Consider the following 13,485-nt stretch of genomic DNA (forward strand, 5'->3'; position numbering starts at 1 on the left):
AAAAATTCTATAAGATTTGTCAGACATGACTTTCCTTTCACAAATCAATGCTGACTTTGTCCGATGATTTCACCACTTTCCAAATGTGCTGTTATCACATCTTTGATAACTAGCATTTTCCCCACTACCAATGTCAGGCTAACCGGTCTATAATTCCCTGGTTTCTCTCTCCCTCCTTTTTTAAAAAGTGGGGTTACATTACCCACCCTCCAATCCCCAGGAACTAATCCAGAATCTAAAGAGTTTTGAAAAATTATCACTAATGCATCCATTATTTCTTGGGCTAATTCCTTAAGCACTCTGGGATGCAGACCATCTGGCCCTGGGGATTTATCTGCCTTTAATCCCTTCAATTTACCTAACACCACTTCCCTACTAACATGTATTTCCCTCAGTTCCTTCATCTCACAGGACCCTCAGTCCCCTACTATTTCTGGAAGATTATTTATGTCCTCCTTAGTGAAGACAGAACCAAAGTAGTTATTCAACTGGTCTGCCATATCCTTGTTCCCCATGATCAATTCACCTTTTTCTGACTGTAAGGAACTTACATTTGTCTTAACCAATCTTTTTCTTTTCACATATTTATAAAAGCTTTTAGAGTCAGTTTTTATGTTCCCTGCCAGCTTTCTCTCATAATTATTTTTCCCTTTCCTAATTAAGACTTTCATTCTCCTCTGCTGGACTCTGAATTTCTCCCAGTCCTCAGGCGTGCCACTTTTTCTGGCTAATTTGTATGTTTCTTCTTTGGAATTGATACTATCCCTAATTTCCTTTGTCAGCCACAGGTGCACTACCTTCCCTGGTTTACTCTTTTGCCAAACTGGGATGAACAATTGTTGTAGATTATCCATGCGATCTTTAAATGCTTGCCATTGCATATCCACTGTCAACCCTTTAAGTATCATTTGCCAGTCTATCTTAGCTAATTCACGTCTCATACCTTCAAAGTTACTCTTCTTTGTTCAGAACCTTTGTTTCTGAATTAATTATGTCACTCTCCATCTTAATGAAGAATTCCACCATATTATGGTCACTCTTACCCAAGGGGCCTCGCACGACAAGATTGCTAACTAACCCTTCCTCATTGCTCAATACCCAATCTAGAATGGCCTGCTCTCTAGTTGGTTCCTCAACACGTTGGTTCAGAAAACTATCCTGCATACATTCCAAGAAATCTGTTTCCTCAGCGCCCTTACCAATTTGGTTCACCCAATCTATATGTAGATTGAAGTCACCCATTATAACTGCTGTTCCTTTATTACATGCATTTCTAATTTCCTGTTTAATGCTATCCCCAACCTCACTACTACTGTTAGGTGGCCTGTACACAACTCCCACCAGCGTTTTCTGCCCCTTAGTGTTATGCAGCTCCACCCATATCGATTCCACATCCTCCAGGCTAATGTCCTTCCTCTCTATTGCATTAATCTCCTCTCTAACCAGCAACGCTACCCCACCTCCTTTTCTTTTGTCTATCCCTCCTGAATATTGAATATCCCTGGATGTTGAGCTCCCATCCTTGGTCACCCTGGAGCCATGTCTCTGTGATCCCAACTATATCATATTCATTAATAACTATCTGCACATTCAATTCATCCACCTTATTAAGCATGCTCCTTGCATTGACACACAAAGTCTTCAGGCTTGTTTTTGCAACACTCTTAGCCCTTATACAACCATGTTGAAAAGTGGCCCTTTTTGATTTTTGCCCTGGATTTGCCTGCCTGCCACTTTTACTTTTCACCTTACTACTTTTTTGCTTCTACACTCATTTTACACCCCTCTGTCTCTCTGCACTTGTTCCCATCCCACTGCCACATTAGTAACACCCCATTGTGCCCTACCATTTCCTATTAATATCTTTCCCCAGGGATGAGTTCAGTCATGAAATTTTGACTCTGCCTCACTTCTCTGTATTGCATGAGTTTGACCAATTTAAAACCAGTGACTAAAATATCTCCAATATCAATGAATTCCACGTTGTACCATGGTACATGCCACAAAAATAAACCTATTTGTTAAGTATTATGACTGCTCGGGTTTCAGACTAAACTCATAAAAATACAAATTTTAGTGCAATATTGGCGTAATAATTTAAAGTTATCACATATAACTGAGCAAATGGTTCTGTTCTTTGTTTAAGACACAATCAACAAACTACGTTCCATCTCCAAAAGTAATTTTCGAATGTGTGATATATGATATTACAGTCATAAGATGATAAAACCACAAGACAGAGGAGCAGAATTAGGAGACTTGGCCCACTGCGTCTGCTTTGCCATTTCATCAAGGCTGATCCAATTTTCCTCTTACCTCCATTCTCCTCACTTCTCCCCATATCCCTTCATGCCCTGACTAATCAAGAATCTATCAATTTCTACGTACATATACATACAGACTTGGCATCCACAGCTGGCAATGGAAAACATTTGCGTATATTCACCAACTTCTGGTGAAAAAAATTCCTCCTCCTCTCCATTCTAAAAGGACGCCCCTCTTTTCAGAGGCTGTGTCCTCTGGTCATAGGCACTCCCACAACAGGAAATATCCTCTCCGCATCCACTCTATCAAGGCCTTTCACCATTTGATACATTTCAATGAGGTCACCCCTCATTTTTCTGAATTCTCATGACTACAAGCCCAGAGCCATCGATGCTCTTCATATGACAAGCCATTCAATCCTGGAATCATTTCTGTGAACCTCCTTTGAACCCTCTCTAGTTTCAGTACAGCCTTTCTAAGGGGGCCAAACCTGCTCACAATACTCTAAGTGAAACCTCCCATGCTTTATAAAGTTTCAACATTACATCCTTACTTTTATATTCTACTCCTCTTGAAATGAATGCTAACATTGCATTTGCCTTCCTCACCACAGACTCAACCTGTAAATTTACCTTTATGGAATCCTGCACAAGGACACCCAAGTCCCTATGCACCTCAGTTTTTTGTATTTTCTCTCCATTTACAAAGCAGTCTACTCTTTCATCTCTTCTACCAAAGTGCATGACCATACACTTCCCAACACTGTATTCCATTTGCCACTTCTTTGTGCATTCTCCTAATCTAAGTCCTTCTGTAGTCTCTCTACTTCCTCAAAACTACCTTCTCCTCTATCTAACTTCATACTGTCTGCAAGCTTTGCAACAAAACAGCATTCAAGTCTTGACATATAATGCAAAAAGAATTGGTCCTAACACAGACTCCTTTGGAACACAACTAATCACTGGCAGCCAGTCCGAGAAGTCTCCTTTTATTCCCCCACTTCGCCTCCTGCCAATCAGCCACTGCTCTATTCATGCCAGAATCTTCCCTGTAATACCATGGGCTCAAAGCTTGTTAAACAGCCTCACGTGCGGCACCTTGTCAAAGGCCTTCTGAAAATTCAAGCGCAATATCAACCAATTCTCCTTTATCTGTCCTGTTTGTTACTTCTTAAAAGAATTCCAAAAGACTTGTCAGGCAAGATTGTCCCTTCAGGAAACCATGCAGACTGCAGCCTATTTTATCATGTGCCAAGTATCCTTAACAATTGACCCCAACACCTTCCCAACCACTGAGGTTAGAGCAACTGGCCTACAGTTTCCTTTCTTCTGCCTCTCTCCCTTCTTGAAGAGTGGACGGACATTTGCAATGTTCCATTTTTACAGAACTATTCCCGAAACTAGTAATTCTTGAAAATACATTACTAATGGATCCACGATCTCATCAGCCACCACTTTCAAAACTCTGGAGTGTACACCAACTGGTCCAGGTGCCTTATCTACCTTTGGACTTTTCAGTTTCCAAAGAACCTTTTTACTAGTTATGGTAACTTCACACACTTTATGCCCCCTGACACCTGGAACTTCCATCATAGTGCTGATGCCTTCTACAGTGAAGACTGATGCTAAATACTTATTCAGTTCATTCACTATTTTGTTGTCACCCATTCCTACCTTTCCAGTGGTCCAATATCCACTTTTGCCCCTCTTTTACACTTTATGTATCGGAACAAACTTTTGGTATCCTCTTTAATATTACTAGCTAGCTTACTTTCATATGTGCCTGATTGAATTTTTTGAGGATGTGACTAAACACACTGATGAAGGAAGAGCAGTAGATGTGGTGTATATGGATTTCAGCAAGGCATTTGATAAGATACCCTATGCAAGGCTTATTGAGAAAGTAAGGAGGCTTGGGATCCAAGGGGACATTGCTTTGTGGATCCAGAACTGGCTTGCCCACAGAAGGCAAACAGTGGTTGTAGACGGGTCATATTCTGCATGGAGGTCGGTCACCAGTGGTGAGCCTCAGGGATCTGTTCTGGGACCCTTACTCTTCGTGATTTTTATAAATGATGAGGAAGTGGAGGGAGCAGTTAGTAAATTTGCTGATAACACAAAGGCTGAGGGTTTTGTGGGTAGTGTGGACGGCTGTCTGAGGTTACAGCGTGACATAGATAGTATGCAAAATTGGGCTGAGACGTGGCAGATGAAGTTCAAACCAGATAAATGTGAAGTGGTTCATTTTGGCAGGTCAAATATGATGGCAGAATATAGTATTAATGGTAAGACTCTTGGCACTGTGGAGGATCAGAGGGATCTTGGGGTCCGAGTGAACAAGACACTCAAAGCTGCTGCGCAGGTTGACTCTGTGGTTAAGAAGGGGTATGATAGCTTATTTACGAGAAAAGCTGGGTCAAACAATGTTGATGCCAAAACCTAGTAATAGAAATATTAATTCAGAAAGGAAACATTTAAAAAATTATATCTTGTATGTATAATTTGATTCAAAAACAGACAATTAAATTAGGAATTCATAAATCAAGACAAAAATGGGAATCTGATTTGAATGTTAAAATTGATGGAAAAAATTGGTCAAGGTTATGTTTTGATAGTATGAGAAATACAGTAAATGTTCGACTTAGATTAATACAATATAATTTTTTACATCAATTATATATAACACCACAGAAAATAAATAGATTAAATTTAAATATGTCTGACCAATGTTTTCGATGTAATCAAGAAATTGGTACTTTTTTACATTCTACTTGGTCTTGTTTTAAAATTCAACCATTTTGGATAAATCTAAGACTTTTATTGGAACAAATTACTGGAGTACAACTTCCACATAGTCCAGTATTATTTTTATTAGGAGACATTGAAGGGATAATACCGAAACTTAAATTGAATAAGTATCAGAAAAAATTTATAAAAATTGCATTGGCAGTAGCCAAAAAAGTTATCGCAGTTACTTGGAAATCTGATTTATATTTAACTATGGATCGTTGGAATAATGAAATACATAGTTGTATTCCATTTGAAAAAATTACATACAATCTAAGAAATGAATATGATATATTTTTGAAAATTTGGCTCCCATACTTACAAAAGATAGGATTAAATACATAGGTCCTTTGAAGATAAAATTATAATGTAATTGGGGAAAGAAAAAAAATATTAAAATTATTTTGAACTCCATGGAGCATGTGGGGATCCTCCAATATCCAGGCAATCTTTCTCTTCTTTCTTTCTTTTTTTTTCTCTTTAGATAAGGGTTAAGGGGGGGAGGGTTAATATTATTTTTCTTACTATTTTATCATCACATTTATTCTTGTAATTTTCTAAAATTTAATAAATAAATAATAATAAAACGGGGGGGGGGGGGGGTATGATGTGTCGGCCTTCATCAACCGTGCAACTGAATTTAAGAGCCGAGAGGTAATGTTGCAGTTAAATAGGACGCTGGTCAGACCCCACTTGGAGTACAAGTGCTCATTTCTGGTCACTTCACTACAGGAAGGATGTGGAAGTCATAGAAAGGGTGTGGAGGAGATTTACAAGAATGTTGCCTGGATTGGGGAGCATGCCTTATGAGAATAGGTTGAGTGAACTCGGCCTTTTCTCTTTGGAGTGGCTGAAGGTGAGAGGTGACCTCATAGAGGTGTATAAGATGATGAGAGGGACTGATCGTGTAGATAGTCAGAGGCTTTTTCCCAGGGCTGAAATGGTAACAAGAGAGGGCACAGTTTTCAGGTGCTTGGAAGTAGGTACAGAGGAGATATCAGAGGTAAGTTTTTTTTACACAGAGAGTGGTGAGTGTGTGGGATGAGCTGCCAGCAATGATGCAGATAAAATAGGGTCTTTTAAGAGACACCTGGACAGATACATGGAGCTTAGAAAAATAGAGGGCTATGGGTAACCGTCAGTAATTTCTAAAGTAAGTACTTGTTCAGCACAGCATTGTGGACCAAAGGGCCTGTATTGTGCTGTAGGTTTTCTAAGTTTCTATGACTTCCCGTTAGCCATGACTGTGTCATCTTTCCTTTAGAATACTTCATCCTGTTTGGAATGTATGCATCTTGTGCCTTCCAAATTGCTTACAGAAATTCCAGCTATTGCTGCTCTGCCGTCATCCCTGACAGTGTTCGTTTCCAATCAATTCTGGCCAACTCCTCTCTCATGCCGCTGTAATTCCCTTTACTCCATGGTAACATTGATACATCTGACTTTAGCTTCTCCTCAAATTTCAGTGTGAATTCAATCATATTATGATCACTTTCCCCTAAGGGTTATTTTACCTTCAGCTCTCCAATTGATTCTGGCTCAATGCACACCACCCAGTCCAGAATAACTGATCCTCTAGTGGACTCAGCATAAGTTGCTCTAAAAAGCCATCTCATAGGCACTCTAGAAATCCCCCTCCTGGAATCCAGTACCGACCTGATTTTCCCAATCTACCTGCATATTGAAGTACCACATGACTATTGTAACATTGCCCTTTTGGCATGCATTTTCAATCTCCCATTGTAATTTGTAGGCAAAATCCTTACTACTGTTTGGGGGTCTGTATACAACTCCCATCAGGGTCTTTTTACCCTTGCAGTTCCTTCGCTCTATCCACAATCATTCAATACCTTCCAACCCTATGTCACCTCTAACAATTTGATTTAATTTTTTACCAGAAGAACACCACCTTTGCCTTCCTGCCTATCCTTTCGATACAATGTGTATCCTTGGACAATAAGCTCCCAGCTATAATCTTCTTTCAGCCATGATTCAGTGATGCCTGCAACATCATACCCACCAATTTGCAAATGTGCTACAAGTTTATCTACATTATTCCATATACTGCACACACTCAAATACACTTTCAGTCCTGTATTCATCCTTTTCAATTTTGTCGCACCACGCTCAACCTATTGAATCCTAACTTTGTCTACCAACATCTCCACACCCTCTTCACTAACTGTTCTGGCATTCTGGTTCTCACCACTCTGCAACTCTAGTTTAAAGCACACTGTGTAGTATTAACAAACCTTACTGCTAGGTTGTTAGCCTCCCCCCAGCTCAGGTGCAAATCATGCCTTCTGTATAGGTCCCACCTTCCCTGGAAGAGAGATCAATGATCTTAAAATCTCATGCCCTCCCTCCTGCTCCAACTCCTCAGCCACATATTAAACTGTATCATCTTCCTCGTTCTGGCCTCACTAGTATGAGGGATGGGTAGCAACCCTGAGATAACAACCCTGGAGATCCTGCACTTCAACTTAGCACCTAACTCCCTGAACTCCCTTTGCAGAACCTCGTCACTCATCTGACCCATGTCACTGGTGCCTATTATTGCAAGGATCATTAGACTGCCCGTCTACAGACCACAGAGCCTGTTGACTCCAACACCGGCAGGCCTGGATGTCTCCAGACCACGATCCCTGCTGCTGATCTCAATGGTTCTAGCAATCCACAGCAGACTCAGAACCCAGACTCCACTGCCATCAATGCATGTTCCAACCATCTTGGACACCACCAAAGTGCTGACTCCAGCCTTGATCTCCAGACTGGATCTTCATGCGCTGCCACTGGAACCCCCATCTCTCCTTCCCCCACCACCACTCCACAATCCTGTCTTTCTCAGGTCCTCAGAGACTCCACCTTCCTCTCACCCCACCATCTCTGAACACTCCAAACCTCCATTCTCCAACCCCATTTCCCCCTTCTGATTGCAGCTCTCATCCATGCCAGGTTTTCATCATGCCCTCCAACCTTCCCCTCTCTAAGACAGAATGTTCTATCCTCACCTTTGTTCCCCTGCACCCACACCTCAGTGAGTTCTGCAGCTGCAACAACTCTGGGGATCTTCCATTCTCTGCCATCAACTTCTTCGTTCCCATACCCCACATCTCCTGTTTCTACCTCCCACCCAAAATCCACAAACTTACTTGTCCAGGTATTTCAGCTTTTCCCTGCTCCACTGAGCTGATATCTGCATACCTCAACTGTTTTATCCCCCCAGTTCAGTCCCTTCCCAGCTCATATGTGACACCTCACACGCCCTTTATCTTTTTAAGGATTTCAGGTTACCTGATCCCCATCATCTTATTTTAACAATGGATGTCCAGTCCCTGTACACCTCCATCCCCCACCAGCAGGCCTCAAAACCCTCAGTTTCTTTCTGAACACTACTCAACCAGTTCCTCTCCACCATACTCTCCTCTGCCTCACAGAACTTGTCCTCACTCTAAATAATTTCTCCTTTGGGTCCTCCCACTTCCTTCAAACAAAAGGGGTAGCCATGGGCACTTGCATGGGTCTCAGCTATGCCTTCTTACTTGTTTGTTAGCTACGTGGAACAGTCTATATTGCAAGCCTACACTGGTGACTGTCACGCTATTTTCCTACGCTATATCAACGACTGCATTGGTGCTGCTTCCTGCACCTGTGCTAAACCCCACTTTGCCTCAACTTCCACCTGGGCCTCAAATTCACCTGTTCCATTTCTGACATTTCCATTCCCTTTCTCAATCTCACAGTCTCTATCTCCAGAGACAGCTTATCCACCGCTGTCTATTATAAACCAACAGACTCTTACTGCTACCTGGACTATACCTCTTCCCACCCTGCTACTCGTAAAATCGCCATCCCCCTTTCTGAATTCCTCCGTCTTCATCGCATGTGCTCCCAGGATGAGGCTTTTCAACCTAGAATGAAGGAGAAGTCCCAAACACAAGAAAAATCTGCAGATGCTGGAAATTCAAGCAACACACACAAAATGCTGGTGGAACGCAACACCCCAGGCAGCCTTTATAGGAAGAAGTACAGTCGACGTTTCCGGACAAGACCCTTTGTCAGGACAAACTGAAAGAAAAGATAGTAAGGGGTTTGAAAATGGGAGGGGGAGAGGGAGATCCGAAATGATAGGAGAAGACAGGAGGGGGAGGGATGAAGCTAAGAGCTGGGAAGTTGATTGGCAGAAGGGATACAAGACTGGAGAAAGGGAACAACCATAGAATGGAAGGCGTTGGAAGAAAGAAAGGGGGAGCAGAGCACCAGTGGAAGATGGAGAGCAGGCAAGGAGTTATTGTGAGAGAGAGGGAAAGAGAGAAAAAAAATTAGAAATTAAAAATTAGGGATGGTGTAAGAGGAGGGGCATTAACGGAAGTTAGAGAAATCAATGTTCATGCCATCAGGTTGGAGGCTACCCAGATGGAATATAAGGTGTTGTTCCTGAGTGTGGCTGCATCTTGACAGTGGAGGAGGCCATGGATAGACATATCAGAATGGGACATGGACTTAAAATGTGTGGCCACTGGGAGATCCTGCTTCCTCTGGTGGACAGAGCATAGGTGTTCACCGAAACTGTCTCCCAGTCTGCATCGGGTCTCATCAATATATAGAAGGTCACACCAGGAGCACTGGATAAATATATCACACCAGCCGACTCACAGGTGAAGTGTTGCCTCACCTGGAAGGACTGTCTGGAGCTCTGAATGGTGGTGAGGCCACTACACCTCCTCCTTCACCACCATTCATGGCCACTGGTCAAAGCTGCTGCAAACCACCCTTGCCTTTTTTTCTTGGGCAGTGGACCTGATTAAAGTTCCCTCCTCTCAAAATTTCCAGTGTCCAGTATGGCAACTGGTCAAAGCTCTATCACTTTGGAGACACCTGACATATTGAATATACCATAATTAACAATTTACCCACATATCAGAAAACAGATGTTGTAAATGCAAAATTTAAAATGTAGAGTCAGAGAACTCTACAACTCAGAAATTGGCCTTTCGGTCCATCTAGTAGTTTCAAATATTTTATCTGTCTAGTTTCATTGACCTGCAACTGGATCATAACCCACCATATCCCTCCCATCCATATACCTGTCCTAATTTCTCTTAAACGTTCAAACTGAAGCTGCATCACCACTTGCACTGGCAGCTTGTTCCACATTTGCAACACCTATTCCCGCGATTAGATTTACACGTGAATCGTCTTGTTAATCACTGAAACACTAGACCAGGGGTCGGCAACCCGCGGCTCCGGAGCCGCATGCGACTCTTTCATCTCTGTGCTGCGGCTCCCTGTGGCTTTGGAAAATAAATGATGAGTATTTAATTAAAATGTATTTTATGTTAGTTTGTTAGTTTTTGAAATGTAATTCTAAATTTGAAGATTATGGTGATGGTGTACAATCTAAATAAAACATTGTGGCGACCCATTTCCTGGCACATCTGAACCGGCTCACAATTAGCCAGCATTCCGGCTAAGGGAGATAACCTATGAGGGTTTGTGAGTATGTGTCTTTTGGAGCATCCGCGCCCACGGGGGGAGGGGGGGGCGGGTTGAGGGAGGCTTAAAAGCAAGGCTGTTTAGTTCGAATAAAGTTATCTTTGACTGCAGTTTACCGACTCCGTGTCATTATTTTAGCACTGCGTGTAGCACACCGCTATAACGTGTTTTTTATCGCTATTAATATACGTCACCACTGCCAATGCCTGACACCCACCAGTGCGCGATTTCTTTTAATTTTTCGATCCAAGGTAGGCTAACTATGGAGTAACCTTCAACCCAACGTCTTTTTTTCGGAGTTCAAAATGTTTTTGTTGCATGCAGAAATGTAATTTTGTTTTCTCTGCAGGAGTTAATCGATTTCATAAATGCAATACATTATAGTTTGTTTATACATAGCATAAAGGCAAAAAAAAAACGTTGTATGCAGTGTTATTTCATTTTAAATGTCAAACGGGTTTTGTGACTCCCAGTGTTTTCTTTTCTGTGGGAAACGGGTCCATATGGCTCTTTCAGTGGTAAAGGTTGCTGACCCCTGCACTAGACAGAACTTAAGGCAAGCACACCAAAATAAGTAGACTTCATTTCTTTAACACTAAAAACAAACTTACCACCAGTTTCCCGTGCAAGAACTGTGCAAATGCGGACCTCTGCTGATAGGCCAATCACAGACACATGGATTTTAGTGGCTTTCAGGCACTTAAAGTTAAAGGAAAATTAGCATCACTATAATATATTAAAATATTCAATGAATATTTAATGATACAATACTCTTGTGAACGAGGTGAGAATTTACTTGCCTCTGTCCAACCTATGGGTGCCTGACTTTCTGCTGAGGTATTAAATACATTCCAGTACCTCACCACTGTCATCAATGAATCACCTACAACAAACACTGCGAATGACTCAATGCAGATTCACAGCTTCCGGAAGAGGTAAACCAGGCAATTTGTAGTAGAAATCCTGCAGTTTGCAATAGACAATGGACAATAGGTGTAGGAGTAGGCCATTCAGCCCTTTGAGCCTGCACCGCCATTTAATCTGATCATGGCTGATCATCCACAATCAGTACCCCATTCCCGCCTTCTCTCCATATCCCTGGTCTCCGCCGTCTTTAAGAGCTCTATCTAACTCTTTCTTGAAAGCATCCAGAGAATTGGCCTCCACTGCCTTCTGAGGCAGATAATCCCATAGATCCACAACTCTCTGGGTGAAAAAGTTTTTCCTGGACTCCGTTCTAAGTGGCCTACCCCTTATTCTTAAACTGTGGCCTCTGGTTCTGGACTTCCCCAACTTCGAGAACATGTTTCCTGCCTCTAATGTGTCCAATCTCTTAATAATCTTATATGTTTCAATCAGATCACCTGTCATCCTTCTAAATTCCAGTGCTATCAAGCCCAGTTGCTCCAATTGTTCAACGTATGACTGTACTGCCATCCTGGGAATTAACCTCATGAACCTACACTGCACTCTTTCAATAGCAAGAATGTTCTTCCTCAAATTTGGAGACCAAAACTGAACACAATACTTCAGGTGTGGTCTCACCAAGGCCCTGTACAGCTGCAGAAGGACCTCTTTGCTCCTATACTCAACTCCCCTTGTTATGAAGGCCAACATGACATTAGCTTTCTTTACTGCCTGCTGTACCTGCATGCTTACTTCCAGTGACTGATGAACAAGGACACCTAGATCTCGTTGTACTTACCCTTTTCCTAACTTGACACCATTCAGATAGTAATCTGCCTTCCTGTTCTTGCCATCAAAGTGGATAACCTTTCATTTATCCACATTAAACTGCATCTGCCATACATCTGCCCACTCACCCAATATGTCCAAGTCACCCTGCATTCTCATAACATCCTCCTCACATTTCACACTTCCACCCAGCTTTGTCACATCTGCAAATTTGCTAATGTTATTTTTCCACTTTCTGTCTAGGACAGTGATTCGCAATGGGGTCGTTATCAGCCTCCAAGGTGGTAGTTACGTGTCCTATGGGAGTATTAGGGGTAAAAGAATTCTGGGGGGGGGGGGGAGAGCAGTAAATGGTACTCTAACTATGACACTATAATTATGGGACCTTACATGATTTGTCAATTACACTAACTGGAATAGTTTAAAGGTAGCTTGCTGAACACTTGCTGTATCCCAACTAACATTCAATGTCAATGTAATTTCCACTTTTGTGATCATCTTCATCTTCACCTCGTCATTCCTTTGCGTGCCGCTACTATTGTTCTATCCATGTCAACTTGCTGCCATTGTCAACATTTGATAGCATTCCAAGTTTGTGTTAAAGTTTTATTTTAATTTAGCCCTGTTAATGATGGATAAATATGTATAGTGCCATCTCTAGGAATCTGAAGGTGGTGAAACCTTGAATTCTAATCCTGCTAAAAAACAGAAACTATGGAAAGCATGTCAATTCAGTCCTACATACCTGGAGTATAGTTTTATTCTGTTCCCATCAGATCAACTATGCTCCATGTGTTTTATTTGTAACATTGTACTGTCTATGAAGCCATGAAACCATCAAGATTGCAGAAACACTTCTTAGGACTTCAACTACAACACGGAGTCTTGCCATCTTCAGAAGTTTTCTGATGACTCTGCCATAGTTGGATGCATCAGCAAGTGAGATGAGGCTAAGTACAGGGCTACGGTGGGAAACTTTGTCACATGGTGCGAGCAGAATCATCTGCAGCTTAACGTGAAAAAGACTAAGGAGCTGGTGGTGGACCTGAGGAGGGATAAGGCACCGGTGACCCCTGTTTCCATCCAAGGGGTCAGCATGGACATAGTGGAGGATTACAAATACCTGGGGATACGAATGGACAATAAACTGGACTGGTCAAAGAACATTGAGGCTGTCTACAAGAAGGGTCAGAGCCATCTCTATTTCCTGAGGAGACTGAGGTCCTTTAACATCTGCCAGAGG

General features: G+C 42.0%; 1 protein-coding gene across 4 annotated transcripts in view; it reads right to left on the bottom strand.

Moving 5' to 3' along the window:
- The window catches only part of gtf2h2 (general transcription factor IIH, polypeptide 2), a 57,390-nt gene that overhangs the window by 20,209 nt on the left and 23,696 nt on the right, over positions 1-13,485 (bottom strand). For all 4 annotated transcript variants that reach the window (XM_059969292.1, XM_059969290.1, XM_059969289.1 and 1 more), the window contains one exon: positions 11,159-11,246. In XM_059969292.1, coding sequence (XP_059825275.1) covers positions 11,159-11,246 — 88 coding nt within the window. The remainder of the gene's footprint in view (positions 1-11,158; positions 11,247-13,485) is intronic.

The sequence above is a fragment of the Hypanus sabinus genome, chromosome 5 (assembly GCF_030144855.1).
Source record: "Hypanus sabinus isolate sHypSab1 chromosome 5, sHypSab1.hap1, whole genome shotgun sequence".
NCBI lineage: Eukaryota > Metazoa > Chordata > Chondrichthyes > Myliobatiformes > Dasyatidae > Hypanus > Hypanus sabinus.